We start from the raw sequence: 18,790 nt of genomic DNA, 5'->3' as shown, positions 1-18,790 counted from the left end.
TCGACCGTCAAATGATGGATGGCTAATGTCATTAACCTCATACAGAGCTACTGTTGTGGGCTGAGTTTCTTCTTCCTGAATGATGGGGTTTGTTCAGTAAATGAAATCTTGCCCCTAAGGATCTTATGGAAAAACACATTCCAAGCTCTCTTTAGGCCCCGCAGTAGTTTCACCACATAGCTGATTGGTATTTTCCTCTAATTGTTTTTACCAGTAATTAACAGATACACACACATAGTAAAACTGATACATATCCAATAAAGGGGCAGGCGGCGGGTGTTTTACCAGTGTCTGTGTGTGTGTGTGTGTGTGATAAATGATTTAGTGACACAGCGATGACTGTCTGAAGAGGTGAGCGTAGGTTTTATATTTGAACGGCAAGGTTCACACTAGAAGGGTGTGAGTCCACCGGAAACCACCCCGGTTCTCTGGCATGACTCATCTTCCATGAGGGGGGTCCCCCCATGAGGACCTCCTTCCTCTTCCTTAACACAATGGCCGAGCAGGATAGGGGTCAGTCAGTGTCCACCCCGTGACCTGTGGGCTTCCTGCCAGGATGGGAGCATGGCCGACGCTGGTGGGGCACAGTCCTCACCAGGCAGGCAGCTGGAAAACTGTCACCAACTCCAATAAGACAGCTGATGCAGCTTAACATTTAGGAGGAAAGGAAGAGTAAAAAAAAAAAAAAAATGAATCTCGTTCTGTTTTTAATTTTTTTTTAAAGCTCCTCTCTTCTCCCCTCCTCCTCTCTTCCTCCTCTTCGCATTCTTCCGTGAGCCGCTTTAAATTATTCATCCGGCGACTGCCTCCTGCTTATCTTCAGTGCTCACGGAGATTTGCCCTCATGAATATCTGTGCAGGCTCTCCTTCACGTGGCTCTGTGCTCCTCAGGAGGCTGTTGGGATAAAAATATGAAGGCGCCATCAGTATTTGCTCCTGGAAGACCTGTAATGCCTGCGACACAATGTGTTTTCAGGCGAATGCGTGCTGTGCCTGAATATTTGCTGTTTACAAAGCGAATAGGAGAAGTAAGGATTCTGTTAAGATGGGGTATTGTGTGAGGGGTTCACATACATCTCTCATTGTTAGCCATTGGAGGTTGTTCTCACAGAAAGAGACTGCATTAAATACCTAGCGTTTGTGCTGAAGTTTGTTATCGATTCCCCCTACCCACATTAGCCCACCTGCTGCTCTGCAGTTGAACGAGAAAGAGCATGATCAATGTGTGAGCAAATACAGCCTGTGGATGGTACTGACGCAGTTTGAACCATTAAGGAACTCACAGTAGGGAAGTGTCATTTGGAGAAGCATTCAAATACATATCCATCGTAACGTATGCACAGCTTTCCTCTGTGCGTGGACAGACTAGCCGCTGTAAGGACTGGCAGAGTTGAATATAGGTCAGCTGTTTTGTTGCTTTTTTCCCCCCTCCGAATGGGAAAATGTTGTTTATGCTTAATGTGTGCCAAAACATCCTGTTAGTTTAGCTGGGATTTTTCAGCTTGTCATCTGAGCCACATCCTGTGTCACCCTTACACTAGTTGTAGCAGTAGTAGTAGTATTTGGCTGTCTATGCTTTTCAAAGGGCTTACAATGATATTATGCCAGACCTGTAGAGTGGTAAAAAAGAGAGAGGGGGGAGGGGTATTGTATTTTTCATATGGTGTATGTATCTGTTGCTTTTGTTGGTGTGGAGCTGAGTGGTATTCATTAGTCACTGTTTCAGGCTCAGGAAGTTCTGTCTGGTGATTTTATAAGGAGCAGGGCTTCTGCTGTGATACGTTTGTGTGAGGTGCACCGGTGTCATGTTTTGCCTTTTGTTTTGCTCATAATCATCACTTGTAGAACATTGTTCCCATACAAGACCCATACGATACATCAGTCACCAAGGTGCCTTATCAGGTTCAAGGCCTGGTGTCAGAGATCCCGCCTGCCTTGACAAGGTTTTTGTCTCCCAGTTCCACAGGCATTAATTCTGCCTTGTTTGCACTTCAGACCCCCAGGCAGCTGCCTCGTGGCTTTATCAACAGAGACAACAGCACTTAGTTTTCAGTCCTGTTTGCAGTTGTACACCTGCTTGCCAAATATTGAATGAATGGAAGAAGAGTGGCACTGAAGGGTAATTACTCTGTAAATGATGGCACGGGGTTGATTGTTAATTGATAATGGGGATTTGTGTCTTGTGTTTACAGAGCAAGGTTTGGAAGAAATGAAGAAGATGCTGTTGCTTTTGCTGGGCTGTGCGGTCCAGGTAAGTTGCATGATCGAATCCTCGTGCAATTTATTTGTGCTTTGGCAAAACTGCTGTGTATTACGGTCATGCACGTGAACCCCCATTGAAATGTGAAAAATTAGAAAATGTCTTATTACCAGTCAGATTATATTTTAAAGAAAGAAAGAAACCTGTTCACAGTCTCCTCTGTTCTGCTGTTTGGTGCTCAACTGACCACCCTAAAGCCCCGCCAGTGTGACAGGTGGTATTGTCTACTAGAGTTCAGCCTCTCGGAGGGCTTTCATGAACCACGGGAGGGCTTATCTACCCTGACCTGACCCTACAGCTGCGTTCCCTACTGAAGCAGTCGAACAGCTACAGTTTGTGTACGCAGCCCTACTGCATCCCATAGAGTGCCTTTCAAGCCACCTACATGTTACAGCAGGCCAGGGATAGTGTACCTCCCCCTTGGACCACCAGATGACTGTCTCCTTTACACAGTGTGCTGTGACTCAAGGTTTAACTATAGGCCCAACACTCCTACCCTCTGTCCCCACAACTGAGTGTTGTTTCTTCCTGCTGAAGAAAGACCGACATTCTTCAAAAATTAACCATTGTGGGTGCGTTTGGTTACTCAGTGAGAATACCCCTGCATTCCTTAGATGACAACTCACTTAGTTGCTCAACCAATCGGGGTTCAACGCACTTTCCTTATGTTTGGGGAAGCTGGTTGTTTGACCTTTTGAAGACCCTGTGAACATTCCAGACTGTAGACTGCCTGCCTGCCAGCCTGACTGTCTTTTGCCTCTTTTGTTTTCAGTGTGAGAAAAAAGAAGAGTACATTGAGAGGATCCAGACGCTGGACTTTGACACAAAAGCAGCCATTGCTTCACACATACAAGAGGTACAATTGAAAGGTTGCACAGGGGAACTGAAGCACATTTTTTACATTTCCTTGGCCTAGTTTTATCCCAAACTGAAATATTGGCACAGGTGGTTTTCCATCATTCACTAGCATGTCATTCCAGAAAGCTCTCATGATCAAAGCGTGTAGATTTTAGGTCATGTACTAGACCCTGCAGTGTCCATGTAACCATTTTATAACAAAGCCCAACTGCCTCACATTTTCACTGGCCCAGCCACCCAGCCCAGCTCTGTGATGTGCTGTATATTCCACTGGCCCTCTGCTGTGCGGTTTGGGTGGGTCTCTCAAACTGGTGTGTTTGCCGCTGTGCTCAAGGTGACCCACAACCAGGAGAATGTTCTAGACCTGCAGTGGCTGGAAGGAGGCGAGGCTCCCCCCGAGGACCTGGACTCCTTTTCCAGAAGCGTGGCGTTCCACCTCAAGCGCCTGGTGGACGAGAGAGACGACCAGCTGGAGGTATGAAGAGCCACAAAACCTTTCACCAAACTAGTCCATGCATTATTAGCCTTATCTGAGAAGTAGGGTTAGGGATGTGATATGCGCGGGCTGACCTATGTGATGGCATTAGTATGCATATGAAGTGCAGGTGAGTGGGCTTTAAGTGTATAGGCCTCCCACTGAGACTCCCAGTGTGCCGTATACAAAGGGATAATGATCTCCAGAGTTGCACTGGAGGCCAGACGCTCTTCATTAAAACGCCATTTCCGGACGCATGCTCACGCACACACACGCACACACACACGCACACACACACACACACACACACACACCCACACACACACCCATACACACACCCCCATACTCACCCTGACACTGACACTCACAGGGCTGGGGGAGGGGTGAGTCTCCTGGTGATGTCAGGCACAGGCTCAAACTGCACCCCTGCTTGATACTTCACAGTCCAACCGCTGTTCATACCAACAGCAGGCCCCAATATCCAGCCCAGCCCCAAAAGCAGATTGATGTGGCGTGACGTAAACTGCAGCTCTTTAGTCCAGTTCAAACGGAGTTCCCTTAATTGTGCATGGGGGTTCCGTTTAATGGATTGATCCTGGCTGGCTGGCTGCTCTGGTTCCCTCGGGAGCAGTGCTCTAATCTCTAGCACCTGGCTAATCCGACATCTCACCTGTGGTGAAGAACGCCAGTCGGACGCAGATGCAGGTCAGTAGAGTGTGGCGCTCTGCTTGTCTGCTCCTCTGGGTCATGACCGGTGTCAAAGGTGAATCTCATTGAGAGCAGTGAACAGTGGAGGATCACTTATACAGAATTACATCTGGATTATGGTCCTTCAGAAGTGTTCTTGGGCTTTTGCGTTTGAAGCTCTTCTTTTTCAGTTTTGGCACAATGTCAAAAAAAGGTGAGATTATAGACAGATAGCCTGGATCTACCTGCCTGTTGGTCGCAAAGTTTTCACTGGGATTTGTGTGTGGTTAACCCAGGGTAATTCACAAAGGCAGTGTATACACTGATGTATGCTGAGCCCTGTGTTTGTCTGTGTCCTCCAGACCATCGTGGAGCTGACTCAGGAGAGGGACTGTGGGCAGTACACGCCCCCGGCCCTGTTCGCCCAGTCCCCCTGCGACTCCCCCAGCATGCGCCGCACCGAGAGCCGACAGCACCTCTCCGTGGAGCTGGCCGACGCCAAGGCCAAGATCCGACGCATCAGACAGGAGCTGTAAGTACCAGCTACCCCCCCTCAACACACACACACACACACACACAGATGATGGAGCCTGTGAGCAAACCCCAAGCCCAGAGGTAGAGATGGCGATGCAAAGGGGAAATCATGCTGGGAGTGTGCTTGGGGGCGGCCATCTTTTGTGACTTTGATCGGCGCATGCCTCATTTTGCCATGAGAGGAACTGACTGTGTATACACAGAGGGAGTGGTTTTGATTTGAGTAGAAATAGAGGAATATCTTCTCGTACTTTGGCTTTGTAATTCGAATGTTTAGATACACGAGTGATTTTGCCATGTTTGATGTCCATTAGCAATGCTTACCCCTCAAAGACACTTCCTCTCGAAACTCTGAAGCTTGGTGCAAGTGCTCTCCTCTAATGCTTTTAAACTAAGTGAAAGATGTTACAGTCCGCAGAGACTGGCGCTGACGCACACACATGTCCAGAAAAGCCTCTGCGTCATTATGATGAGTAAAGCTGACGAGAGCCGGCGCTGTAGACAATAGTCTGTGCGCACAATGGCAACAAACATGACTCAGCTCTTAAAGGCAAAAAGCAAGAGTCGGCTCCTCCTTAACCTCGGAGTACATGAATCGGTGTAATTAAGGATGCAAAATCTGGTATGGTGATGAAAAGAAAATTAACAACTCTGCATGTGTGTGTGTGTGTGTGTGTGGGGGGGGGGGGGGGGGGGCACACTGTTTCCTCAAAACATCCCCAACGTGACCTCACTGGTATATTGTCAGCAGAGTACCAAAGAGCTTTCTGCGCTGATGATAAATAATTGAACTTCCTCCTCAGAGTGGATTAACCTTGAGGGACAATGCGCCGAGGGTTTGTTTCTGTTGGCTCTTCAGCGGTAGTGGTCAGTGTAATGAGAACCATTTATAAAGGGAACAGGAAGTTGGCTACGCTCATTTGGCATGAGTGCACAACTTATCTTTTAAAGTCATTACAGCACAAAGGCCAAGCTATCACATGATGTACTGTATGTCCTCCCAGTTACCAGCTAAAGAATTCCCCCCCGAGCGCTCTGATGGACTGGGTATTTTGCCTGGTCGATACCAATAGTCGCTTAGAAGTTGATTTAGCTGATAAATGGGCGTTCGCTTGCAGACTGACTGAGGCTTTTGGCTGCGCTGTGTGGAATGTGTTAGTCTGAGCTGACAGATGAAGCTGGTAGTGGACCCCGAGCCAACCTGATAATAGATGAGATGTCTGGGGATTTGGCCCAAATCAGATGATACTGGGCATGATAAGAGTTTTTTTCTTATCTTCCCCGTGTCTGTGACCTATTTACTGAGTTCTGGCATGTTCCTTAGCAGGAGTACAAAAACTCAATTTCATTCCAGTCTCCATCTCCATTTCTCTTTTTGTTGTTGCTTTCACCCTTTCCCTTGCACACAACAGTTTTGGAAAATAGGGCAATCTGTATAAAAATAAAACACACATTCACACATTAAAAATGAATCCAGTGCATCTGTGTGTGCTTGGCGATGACTGGTGCCTCCTGCAGACAGTGGCCCATGTGACTGTCTGTCTGTCTGTCTGTCTGTCTGTCTCCTGGTCCCTTTGTGGCTGGAGACGCCTCAGTCTGCTGCTCTGTTGACTGCCCATGAACGCAGATCAGCTGCTCCACTCACTGTCATGTGCCTTTCTTTATGGGGAGGATATTGATATTTTCCAAGGCAGCTGAAAGCAGGCAGGGCCGCTGAAGTAGGGAGCGATGATTGAGTCTTTTGTTGCCCGATATGAAACCTTGGTGTGAAGAGGGGGTTTAGCATTCAGAGGTCTGAAAATAAGCGTGTGTATGTGTGAGCAGAAGCACACACATACAAAAAATACACACATACCAATCTGACGACAGCTGCAAATGATGATGGTTATAATTCAGTTATATTGGCAGTGTTTTATAACGCCTGCTGCCTTCTGGTTTCAAACCAGATGTACCTCGGGCTAAGGAACGTGCCTCACAAGACAATAATCTCTGGTTGAAAACCAAAAATACCCCACACACACACACCCACATGTACAAAGGCAAGCATTCTGATTCAGTGAAGCAGTGACGGTAGATGAGCATCCGAATCCTGAGAATGCAGCCCTCCCAGCCGTCTGTGAGTCACTCTCGCTCCTTCAGGTTTCTGTGCCTCGCGTGTCTGACTAACACTACAAGCCCTGACATGCCCCCCACCCCCCCCACCCCACCTCATCTAAACAAACACCAGAGAGCCGTTTCACTGCAGCCTCACTGCCTGCAAAGTCAAATAAGGTGCGAGACTGAACTAGGACACTCATCTGAGGACATTTAAACAGAGAGGACAGATTTACTGTCGGGTGGGGGGTTGAGGGTTGTTGCAGGAAGCTGGAATAGTGTGGCCCTTTGCCCATTTCTGCAGATGTTATCTGGTAGCATGACAAGTGTTCTGGAAGCTGGGCAACCTCGCCGTTGTGAGATTTGCATCTCTCCTGTTCAGCTGTGTGCTGGGGGTTCATCTCAGCTTGGCTGCAAATGTACTGGTTGCCCTACATTTGAATGATTGGGGGAATGGAATGTCCTTCCTCTCCTGCAGGGTTTTTCTCAGTATGTCACCCTCTGTGTTGCACGATTGGTGATGTGTAATTTAGTTTATGCAAACCTAGTCCTGATCAAAATTACGATGTAAGATTCTAAGTTTAAAAGGTCCTTTTTCTGTTGGTCTCATGTCACTGCAGAAACCACCAACATTGGCATAGGATTTACAGTACATGTTCTAGTGGTAAATGACTTTATGTTAAACAAGCTTTTAAAAACAACATCTTGTGAGCTCCACAATGTGGAAATGATTCCCAAAGCAAACCCGAGTGCTTTTTGAATTCAGCTTCTAAAAAGGCCATGAATATTGCAGATAAGAGTTTTAAGATCGTACCCAAGGCACCCTTTTAAGTTTCTATTCAGTGTCAGGAAATGGCTAATGCTCTGTCACTGTGTGCGTGTTTGTTTTACAGTGAGGAGAAGAGCGAGCAGTTGTTAGACTGCAGACAGGAACTAGAGAACATGGAGTCTGAGCTAAAGAGGATTCAGCAGGAGGTAAAACAAACCCATTAACACCACACACACACACACACACACACAGTACACACACACACACACACTCTCACACTCACACTCACACTCACACTCACACTCACACTCACACACACACACACACACACACACACACACACACACACACACACACACACACACACACACACACACACAATCACACGCATGCATCTTACAAACACCCTAGGACTTATCTTATAAAGGATCTCATCTTCTCTCATGTCCTCTGATGTCCTCCCCCTTGTCAAACGATCCCCTATCTCCTGATTTCTCTCTGGCTTGTTAAGGCAATTAACCAATTATTGGCTGAGCTATTTTGGGTACGATAACGTCCTCTGATGTTAGCAAACACGCCCCTGTATTTTTAGCCTTTACTGTAAACAGTGTACATGATATGGCATGCCAGGCACGCACTGGCACGCACCAGGTTTTGTGGTCAAAAACTCCACTGATTGCATGGATATTGAAATTCTATGACACTATAAGCAGAGTCTCATACCCGTGTGTAATTGGTTTCAAGACGTTGTGTTGGTCACTTGTGTGTTTTTGACTACGATGTGACTGATATGCATATTGTGTGTGTGTGTGTGTGTGTGTATTTCAAGATCTTGTGTTAGTCACTTGTGTGTATTTGACTGTGATGTGACTGATATGCATATTGTGTGTGTCCATCAGAGCCTGCAGCTGCTTTCCGATGCGCGCTCGGCGAGGGCCTACAGGGATGAGCTGGATGCTCTGAGAGAGAAGGCCATTAAAGTGGACAAGCTGGAGAGTGAAGTCAGCCGCTACAAGGAGAGGCTGCATGACATTGAGTTCTACAGAGCCAGGGTTGAGGTAAACATCCTGTGAACCGAGCACAGTAAAAGTGTAACAGACCATTCCTAACAAGGAAAAGAGATTGCAGAGTTTCGGTTGTAAATTTCTATTCTGATGTCTTTGCCAAGCCTGAATCCAAGCCTTAAACTCAAGCAAATCTATATATGATCGTACATCTCTTGTTTGGTATTAGCAGGCTTCTGTTAGTATGTTATTTTCCCTTCTCTAAGTATTTCCCTCTTCTTTGGGATCCTCTTCTGCTTACTGTAAAACTGACAATCCTATAGTGTTCTACTCTTGAGCCTATCCATATAGAGGTGATCTCACACTGGGACCCTCCTATGATCTGACATGCAATAAATAGGGTAGCGGATATTCATGTTTGTGCTAAAAGTTTTAATACAGCAACACTGTGGCTAATGGGTGTCTGGCTGTGTGTATCTCCTGCAGGAGCTGAAGGAGGACAATCAGGTGCTGCTGGAGACCAAGAGCATGCTGGAGGACCAGCTGGAGGGGAACCGAGCGCGTTCAGACAAGCTGCACGAGCTGGAGAAGGAGAACCTGCAGCTCAAGGCCAAGATCCATGACATGGAGATGGTGAGGAACCCAGAGCGCACTAGAGGAAAGCGGAGAGAGGGAGGGAGAGAGAGAGATGCTGTGGACATATATCTGTGTGCAGCTTCTCTGTCTGCATGTTTTGGCTGAGTGTAGTATCATAAGGAGGATACTTTTGCATGTTTATTTTTTTATTTTTTTAACTGTTTTTGTTATTTGTTCCCACCAGGAAAGGGACATGGAACGTAAACGTATCGAGGAGCTCATGGAGGAGAACCTGACGCTGGAGATGGCCCAGAAGCAGAGCATGGACGAGTCCCTGCACCTAGGCTGGGAGCTGGAGCAGCTCTCCAAAACGCCCGACCTCACTGAGGGTAAAGCCATCTAGCAGCAACTAGTATTAGGATAAGCAGCAACAGCCTGTGGCCCCCAGGCCCCACAGCACCCCTACTGCCCCCCTACACCAACCCTGCCCTGGCCAGCTCAACAGATTGGGCTGGCCGGCGCTTAGTCACACATGATTGATTCATGTAATTAATATCTAATGACTCTCAGCCCCAGATTAGTGCCAAGCCTGCTCTTGACGGGACGCTAATAAGGTTAACTGATCTTAAACCAGGATAAACTACTGTTTGTTTAAAACAATGAGCGCAGGTTCTGGTAAACACTACTTGTAGATTTTTCCCTATCCTATTCCATTACTGTATAAGCACCTATGTCGTGCTTATAGCACACTATTTTTTGTGGCCATGTTATATTAGCTGAGCCACTACATTTGTATTGGTGTGTGTGTGTGTGTGTGTGTGTGTGTGCGTGCGCGTGCGCGTGCGCGGGCGTGTTTGTTTGTGTGTGTGTTTGTTTGTACGCGCAGTGCCTCAGAAGTCTCTGGGCCACGAGGTGAATGAGCTGACGTCGAGCCGGCTTCTGAAGCTGGAGAAGGAGAACCAGGCGCTGCTGAAGACGGTGGAGGCGCTGAAGGCAGACAAGCCCAGTGAACGCCTCCTCAAGGCCGACCGCGAGGTCCACAGGCTCACCCAAAGGGTACGACGGCCGCCAACACCAAACACCATTCCCCTCTCCTCCCCTGTTTCTACAGCTTCCTACACACACTCAAAGAAACAGAAACACACACACACACACACACACACCAATATATGCACATACACACACACACACATGCGCTAACACACACAAATATCCAACATACAGTCTTTTAACCACCGTAGCTAAATCTTTAGTTCAGACCTGGTTTCGTGAAGGAGACAAATGGAGCTTGAGGATCATTTCTCTGTGTTCTTGACTTGAGTGTTTGCGACTCCCACAGCTATTTTCAGAAACGTAAGCCTTTGCTGTAAGCCTGGGCTGGAAAAGCATGAAATTGAAATTTTTCTCACAAAGGCATGCACGTCATGTTTGAAAAAGTGAAAAATACATTTGAAACGGAAGCCTGCTTCAAAAATCAGTCATCCTGCACTAACCAGTCGTGTTGTGTCGTGTCGTGTCGCGTCGTGTCGTGTGTGTGTGTGTGTGTGTGTGTGTGTGTGTGTGTGTGTGTGTTGTATTTATATGTGCCCACTCTAGCCTGTTTAGACAGATGCACACAGCTGCAGTGAAAAGCATTTGATTGAAAACAATACAGACACGCTAGCTGCCAACCCCTCTCCTTGGGTGGATGACAGTGGAGAGAGTGATAATTACTCCAGTCACACTGGGCCTCCTTGAGAGAGAGAGAGAGAGAGAGAGAGAAGGGAGGGGAGAGGGAAAGAGAGTGGGGGAGCAAGGAGGAAGAGCGAGAAAGAAAGAGGAAGAGGGAGGGAGAAATGGGAAGAGAGCGACCGAGTGAGTGAGAGAGGGAGGGGGAGGGGGAAAAAAGAGAGAGAGAGAGAGAAGAAGGGAACAAACAGGCATTAGCACCCCAGAGCACATGACAAGCCTGTGCTCCAGCTGTGAGATCTCCTCTTTTCATCCACCCCCTTTAATGCCACCCTCTGCTAACTGTTGAAATGCAATGTCTGGCCATGGACTGGTTCATTTCTGCAGTGTCTGCGATGAGCTCTCTGTGTATGTGTGCATGAAGGTACATGTGTCTGTGTAAGGGTTTTTTATATGTCATCCGTGTTGATTGCATATTTGTTGCAACCAACCATTAATTGCGTGTGTTTATACATTTATATAATGTGAGTTTGTGTCTGTTCATAACTGTAAGTTTATATATCTTAATTGAATGTGTTCCTGTATGATAACTGGCGTGTGTGTGTGTGTGTGTGTGTGTGTGTGTGTGTTTGCCTGTGTGCGTTTGTGTGTGTGTGTGTGTGTGCGTGTTTGCCTGTGTGCATGTGTGTGTGTGTGCAGCTGGAGCAGCTGGAGGGTGAGCTGAACGCAGACGGAGAGAGCCTGCGGAGCGCTGAGACCCTGAGCGCAGACCTGATGAAGGAGAAGGCGCAGCTGGAAAAGACCCTGGAGACTCTGAGAGAGAACTCTGAGAGACAGGTACAACATATATCATCCTGGACAGCACAGCACAGCGCAGCACAGCATGCTCCCATGGGTGATTTGGGCCATGTTGTTTTGGTGAATTAAACATGCCTGTTTTTAAACAACAACAAATCAGAGCTGGAGGAGATTTGGGGCTGGTCGTATTTGTCTTATTGAATTCGGAATGCAACGTTCTCCAAATAACATTAGGGCTCATTTGGAAGTGTCTGGATTGAATTTACAGCAGAGAGGGGAGTCTTTGTGCGAGATGCAGACCTTGTATTGGAGAGGCAGTAGGTGCAGGACAGGGAAATGAGCAACAGACAAGATTGAAACGATCCTACAGAAAGGCTTCATTCATAAAGTTGGACTAGACAAGGGCAAACGGCTGGAGAGTGATTGCTTTGTGGCATGCCATCTCTGTGAAGGCCGTTGGAATTGGTCCCAGTCACAAACACATGCAGCAGCAGAGTGAGTGAACAGACCGTTTGCTATGCTCAATGTGCACATGCTTCCAACTACAGCCTCTAAAGACAAGCTCATATTTTTTTTTGCTTTTTACTATTTTCCCTTTAGATTTACTTAGCCTTTACACTCACTTTCCAATTAACACCCTTCAAATTGTCCTCATCCATTCTGCCATAGTTAAACTTTAAACACCAGCCAGACCCAATGTGAATACATAGTGAGCAAATGGAAGAAGCCATTTACTTCTGAATCCTTTAGTGGTAGACATTGTAGACTGGCTACAGTGATAACTAAAGAGTTGTTCTTCATCACACTGTTAGAGTAAGTGAAGAGTGGCCAATAAGCATATTCATAATGTTTTCTAGTTTTTGGGGGAAACCATTGCTATTGATCTATATGTGTTGATCTGGTGTCACCATTCATTTAGCCAGTATAATCTTTTTTAACTTTATGTTATTTTTGTATACTTAATTTCTGAGTTGTTTAATGTGTTTTGTTCATTTATTTTGTCTGTTTTGTTATGGTTTGTTTATTTATTGTTTTTCTGTATTATGTAGCCTCAGTCAGGGCATTGCTGCAAAAGAGCCCTGTGCTCAGTCAATTCTCCCTGAATAAACAATGATGATGATGAAACACATCTGCACAGCTCTTTGACCTCAGTGCACCTTCCTCTGTCTCTGTGTTGTAGCTGAAGGGTCTGGAGCAAGAGAACGAACACCTGAACCAGACCGTCTCCTCTCTGCGCCAGCGCTCGCAGGTGGGCGCCGAGGCGCGCGTCAAGGACGTGGAGAAGGAGAACCGCGTGCTGCACGAGTCCATCAAGGAGACCAGCGGCAAGCTTAACAAGCTGGAGTTTGAGCGCAAGCAGCTGCGCAAGGACCTGGAGCACTACAAGGAGAAGGGCGAGCACTCCGAGGAGATGGAGCTGGCGGTCCAGCGTCTGGAGCGCGAGAACGAGAGCCTGCAGAAGCGCGTGGCCAGTCTGGGCATCACCTGTGAGAAGGTGGAGGCCCTGGAGAAGGAGAACATCGAGCTGGAGTCGGAGAGCCGTAAGCTGAAGAAGAAGGTGGATGCACTGCGCAGCACCGCCTTCCAGCTGGAGGCCCTGGAGAAGGAGAACGCACAGCTGGACGAGGAGAACCTGGAGCTGCGGCGCGCGGCAGAGAACCTGCGTTCCGCCGGGGCCAAGGTAACGCAGCTGGAGATGGAGATCCGTGAGCTGGAGAACGAGCGGAGCCAGCTGAAGCGAAGCCTGGATCTGCTAAAGGCCTCGTCCAAGAAGAGCGAGAGGCTGGAGGTGAGCTACCAGGGCCTGGACACGGAGAACCAGCGGCTCCAGAAGGCCTTGGAGAACAGCAGCCGCAAGATCCAGCAGCTGGAGGGAGAGTTGCAGGACGTTGAGACGGAGAACCAGAGCATCCAGCGCAGCCTGGAGGAGCTGAAGATCTCCAGCAAGCGCCTGGAGCAGCTGGAACAGGAGAACAAGGTCCTGGAGCAGGAGAGCTCGCAGTTCGAGAAGGACAAGAAACAGTTGGAGAAGGAGAACAAACGGCTGAGACAGCAGGCCGAGATCAGGGACTCAAAGCTGGACGATGACAACCTGCGGATTGGCCATCTCGAGAAGGAGAATCGTGTCCTCAACAAGGAGGTGACCACACTCAAAGACTCGTGCAACAGGGTCAAAGACCTGGAAAAGGATAATAAGGAGCTAGTCAAACAGGCTACCATCGACAAGAAGACACTGGTTACGTTGCGAGAGGTTTGTTAACTACTGGAAATACCAACCTGAGACATTACTGATGCAAGATTTTTACAGATGTTATACATTTGTTACCAGATCTGTAAAATGATTCATTAATTAATGAATCGTGGTTAAACACATTTGCATACTTGCTTTGAACATGATATGAGTAGGGCACAAAGCAGATGTTATGTAAGCAGTCTCAAATTAGAACGTCATTAATGCCAACAGATTACCCCAGCCATAAATGAGCATTCATTAGTTTGATTACGTCAATGTGGTGTGAGTCATTCTGTGTTGATTATGGTCTAGGAACTTGTGAGTGAAAAACTAAAGACACAGCAGATGAACAACGACCTGGAGAAGCTGACTCACGAACTGGAGAAAATCGGCATCAACAAGGAGCGCCTGCTGCACGATGAGCAGAGCTCTGACGACCGGTAATATGCAAAGACATTCTCAAATCAACTCACACATTGCAGTCAACTTAAAGCATAGTAGTGAGACAGATTTCACAGAATAAACATAACAGCTAAAGCTAATAACTTGATTGGTTCAAAATGTGCCCCTGTGAAGTCTTGTGTTTATGTATTTTCTGAAACTGAATAATACCCTTTCAGCAATCACGGATGTATTTTTTTTTTTTTTTACAAATCGTCATTTCCCTATTTGAATGAGTAAAAACCTTTTTGAGTCACTTTGCATACTACTGGTGCATTGCTGCAGGTACAAACTGCTGGAGTCCAAACTAGAATCCACCCTCAAGTCCTCGTTGGAGATTAAAGAGGAGAAGATCGCCGCCCTGGAGGCGAGGCTGCAGGAGTCCTCCAACCTCAATCAGCAGCTACGGCAGGAGCTCAAAACAGTGAGTGCTACTCTGGGAACTTATTCAGGACACCAGCATTTAAGATGACCTCCAGTTCATTTGATGTGTTTCTGCACATAGTATGTAGGGGGTGAGAGACTAATAAATACAGACAAGGGGTAATAAAGACATGGGGTCAATGGCAACTACGTTGCAGATGGCAACTGATTCTTTGTGTTGCGTGAGTTTTTTTTTCAACTCTCTTGATTTCTTAAGGTGAAGAAGAACTATGAGGCACTGCGTCAGCGGGAGGAGGAGGAGCACATGGTGCAGAACTCACCCTCTAGAGGCGGAGAGGACTCTCAGGTGGTCCACAAGTGGGAGAAGGAGAGCCAGGAGGCCACGCGGGAGCTGCTCAAGGTCAAAGATCGCCTCATCGAGGTGGAGAGGAATGTGAGTTAGCCCGGCCTCCACATCAAAGAGACATGTCCCCACTAAACAGCACTTTCTAAATCCAGCCATGCAATTTAAGTTTGACCTGCCGAGTTACCCTCTCTGACGATTGGGTTGTATGTGTTTCCAGAACGCCACTTTGCAGGCGGAGAAGCAGGCCCTGCGCTCCCAGCTGAAGCAGCTGGAGACCCAGAGCAGCAACCTCCAGGCCCAGATCCTGGCACTGCAGAGGCAGACGGCCTCCCTGCAGGAGAACAACACCACCCTGCAGACCCAGAACGCCAAAGTACAGGTCCGACATCCAGCACGCTTTCTTCCTCTGTCTGCCCTCCAAGCACCTCTCGCACTCTCTTCTACCAGCTCTCTTCCTCTGCCACTTCTAATATGCCGAGATCAAACATCTTGTCATGGATTACTGTCTCTGTCAAGCCTGGGTGCTGGAAGAGGGAAATCCCCATGTTAATTCAAGTCTAACATCAGTCTGGAGGCACTGGCAAGAAGAAAAAAAAACAAGGTCACTGAGTCGAGTGCGGTCTATTCAGATTTAGCCTTGGAGTTTAACTTTCTGCAGATGCACCCACAAGTGTAATTACACGTCTCCCTTTGCTCTATGCACTTTGCGTTAGTACTCGCAAAATAAAAAAAATATTGCTGAGCAGTGCATTCTGGCTCAGCGCTAAAATGCATCTGCTAGACAGACATCAGCTCATGGCTTGGTGCCCCTTAAATGCTCTAATCTGATGTTTTGCTGGCCTGGGCCTACATCCCGTGGGATTATCTGATCAGAGCGCCATGACAGGAGCCATCACAGTACAACATTAGCAGCACAGAAATGTTCCCAATGTTTCAGACGTCTTCCTCTCTCCGTCTGTCCGTCCCGCAGGTGGAGAACTCGACGCTGAACTCGCAGAGCGCAACGCTGATGGCCCAGGCGGCCCAGTTGCAGAGCCAGCAGTCGAGCACGGAGAACGAGCGAGACGGGGCGCAGCGGGAGCGCGAGGAGCTGCGCGGCACCTACGAGCAGCTGCTGCGCGACCACGAGAAGCTGGCTGCGCTGCACGAGCGGCAGGCCAGCGAGTACGAGGCCCTCATCGGCAAGCACGGAGGACTCAAGGGCGCCCACAAGAGCCTGGAGGTCCAGCACCGCGACCTGGAGGATAGGTGAGTAAAGTTGTCGGTTTGGGTTTCCATACATGACCCTCCTAAACTGTCACAGTGAGACTAGATAGATACTGGCTGTAGGCCTCACAAAACACAGATAGTTTGCCCAGTGTCTGTGACCCGTGTTGCATGTTAATTGGTGTGTTTCTGTGTCTTCATCACAGGTATAATCAGTTGCTGAAGCAGAAAGATCAGCTGGAGGAGCTGGAGAAGGCACTGAAGGTGCAACAGGAGAAAATGCTGACGGAGAGCAAGAACCACGAGGCCACCGCTGCTGATTACCGCAAGCTGAAGGACGAGAATGACAGGTAAGACAAGGAGAAGGAGGAGGAGGATGCGCTAGGCCCCCCAGCTATGCTTTTTGAACACAAAACTGTACCACAGATTATCTGACCTCAAGTTTGAAGGAGCTCAATAGTTTTGCTTAGAATTGAAACAATCTGAATGCAAATTTTGTGAAGTTCCTGGAAGTATTTCCCCTCCCCATTTGTGATATCTTGTACAGACAAAGCATAATGAACACGATCATAGAAGTATCGGCTGTTGTCCTCATTCACTGACCACACATCCATTAACTGCTGAGTTTTTCCCACTCTTGCATTTGCCCAGGCTGAACCAGACGTACCAGACGCTGGTGAAGGAGAGCGAGGGGCTGCAGTCAGACCACAAGAACCTGAAGAGCCAGATGAACTCCGCCAAGCTGGAGCAGACGCGCCTGGAGGCCGAGTTCTCCAAGCTGAAGGAGCAATTCCAGCAGCTGGACATCACCTCCACCAAACTCACCAACCAGTGTGAGGTCAGTCACAGCCACGCCACACACACTAACGGGAAAAATACAACTACATCATTCAGTGTCCTAAATAACTGCATCCTCCAATGCATCCCCCTACCTGCCACACAAATGCATCCCCCAGCGTCCTCGCTAAAGGTTGTTTCCATCGATTGACGCTTGCAGTGCAGTTATTTGTAAGGCACTGTGGGAAAGTGTGTCCAATAATCGACTGAGTGTAATATGAGGTAGTAGAGCTTATGCCAATACTGGTAATGGAGCCAGTGCAGGGGTTCAGGCAGAGTTCACGTCTCTATGAGAGCAAATTCACAGAAGGAATGTGTGAACTTACCAGGACTAGGAGCTCGGTAGACATAGGAGCTCAGTAGGTCATAGAAAAATCCATAGGGAGGACGCTTTGGCATGTCCTGTCATTGTATCCCAGGGAGGCAGCAGTGCTGTTTTAGCCAGCTGTTCCTGCTGGGCTGTGGATTATACTGTCTGGATGATCCTTTTTGCACATGTTTTGGAGAGCGATATTGTCAGTTTGAGCGTAAGCAGGCCTTTTTTTATTTCTCTTTCTCTCTCTCTCTTTGTCCCCCCCAACACACACACAGCTTCTGAGCCAGCTGAAGGGGAACCTGGAGGAGGAGAACCGCCATTTGCTAGACCAGATCCAGACCCTGATGCTGCAGAACAGGACACTACTGGAACAGACCATGGAGAGCAAGGACCTGTTCCACGTGGAGCAAAGACAATACATGTCTGTACATGCATATCTACCCCTTTCCCCCATGACACAGCCTGACCCCCATTACATAAACCCTCTGCTTTATGCTTCTCTGCCCACGGCTGAGTCTCAGCTTTCACTGGTGCTGTGCTCTTTTACGGCCCAGGCGTCCAGACCCATAACACACACTGCAGTCAACCTTCAGTCCTTCACCTTTGTTTTATTGTCACACCTCTTGGTTTCAGTGCACCATTGGGAACTGCCTGATCTGCATATTATTTATGTTTTTAACATCTAACTGATCGTTAATATCTCTCTTTTTTTTTTATTTATTTTTGTTCCTCTCTCTCTCTCTCTCTCTCTCTCTCTCTTTCTCTCTCTCTCTGGCACAGTGACAAACTCAACGAGCTAAGGAGACAGAAGGAGAAATTGGAAGAGAAAATAATGGACCAATACAAGTTCTATGACCCCTCACCCCCACGCAGGTAAACATATGTGCACTGTTAGCCTGAGCATCTGTTTGGATGGGTGTGTTGCTTCACTTACAAAAGCAGCAGATGGTTGGAGATAAACCTAAAACCTAGCAAAGCTTTACTGCATCAGATATATAATATTCTTTGTGTGTGCAGAGTGGAGTAGCTGGATTAATATCTCTGACCCTAAAGACTTTATTAAAAACGGTGTGTTGTGTAATCCTGACTGCCATTGATTAGAATTCTGTTTCTAATCAGACTTGATCAGACTGTAAGTAATTTGGGTAATTTTGTGATCATGTTTCAGAGCCTGGATTAGCAGGTATTTTTTGTTGTGTGTTCACCTTTCTGCATGTAAACTCCTGCAGTGTTACACATGCAAATTTCTGTGCCCTCATCCTACCCCTGATGAACACTTTTTAAGCTGTTTGAAAAGAGAAAAA

At 47.6% G+C, this 18,790-nt stretch overlaps 1 protein-coding gene across 3 annotated transcripts in view; it reads left to right on the top strand.

Annotated features, from left to right (window-relative positions):
• The window catches only part of ccdc88ab (coiled-coil domain containing 88Ab), a 50,275-nt gene that overhangs the window by 20,376 nt on the left and 11,109 nt on the right, over positions 1-18,790 (top strand). For all 3 annotated transcript variants that reach the window (XM_080848982.1, XM_080848981.1, XM_080848983.1), the window contains exons 5-24: positions 2,193-2,251; positions 3,033-3,116; positions 3,453-3,593; positions 4,643-4,812; positions 7,802-7,883; positions 8,577-8,735; positions 9,168-9,314; positions 9,502-9,646; positions 10,144-10,313; positions 11,625-11,762; positions 12,904-13,974; positions 14,269-14,396; positions 14,683-14,821; positions 15,038-15,214; positions 15,345-15,506; positions 16,098-16,375; positions 16,540-16,683; positions 16,985-17,171; positions 17,762-17,907; positions 18,267-18,359. In XM_080848982.1, the coding sequence (XP_080705108.1) occupies positions 2,193-2,251; positions 3,033-3,116; positions 3,453-3,593; positions 4,643-4,812; positions 7,802-7,883; positions 8,577-8,735; positions 9,168-9,314; positions 9,502-9,646; positions 10,144-10,313; positions 11,625-11,762; positions 12,904-13,974; positions 14,269-14,396; positions 14,683-14,821; positions 15,038-15,214; positions 15,345-15,506; positions 16,098-16,375; positions 16,540-16,683; positions 16,985-17,171; positions 17,762-17,907; positions 18,267-18,359 (3,820 nt within the window). The remainder of the gene's footprint in view (positions 1-2,192; positions 2,252-3,032; positions 3,117-3,452; positions 3,594-4,642; positions 4,813-7,801; positions 7,884-8,576; positions 8,736-9,167; positions 9,315-9,501; positions 9,647-10,143; positions 10,314-11,624; positions 11,763-12,903; positions 13,975-14,268; positions 14,397-14,682; positions 14,822-15,037; positions 15,215-15,344; positions 15,507-16,097; positions 16,376-16,539; positions 16,684-16,984; positions 17,172-17,761; positions 17,908-18,266; positions 18,360-18,790) is intronic.

This window comes from Sprattus sprattus, assembly GCF_963457725.1.
Source record: "Sprattus sprattus genome assembly, chromosome: 12".
NCBI lineage: Eukaryota > Metazoa > Chordata > Actinopteri > Clupeiformes > Clupeidae > Sprattus > Sprattus sprattus.
Note: the sequence above shows the minus strand (reverse complement) of the source record. Positions and strands in the feature narration are given on the sequence as shown.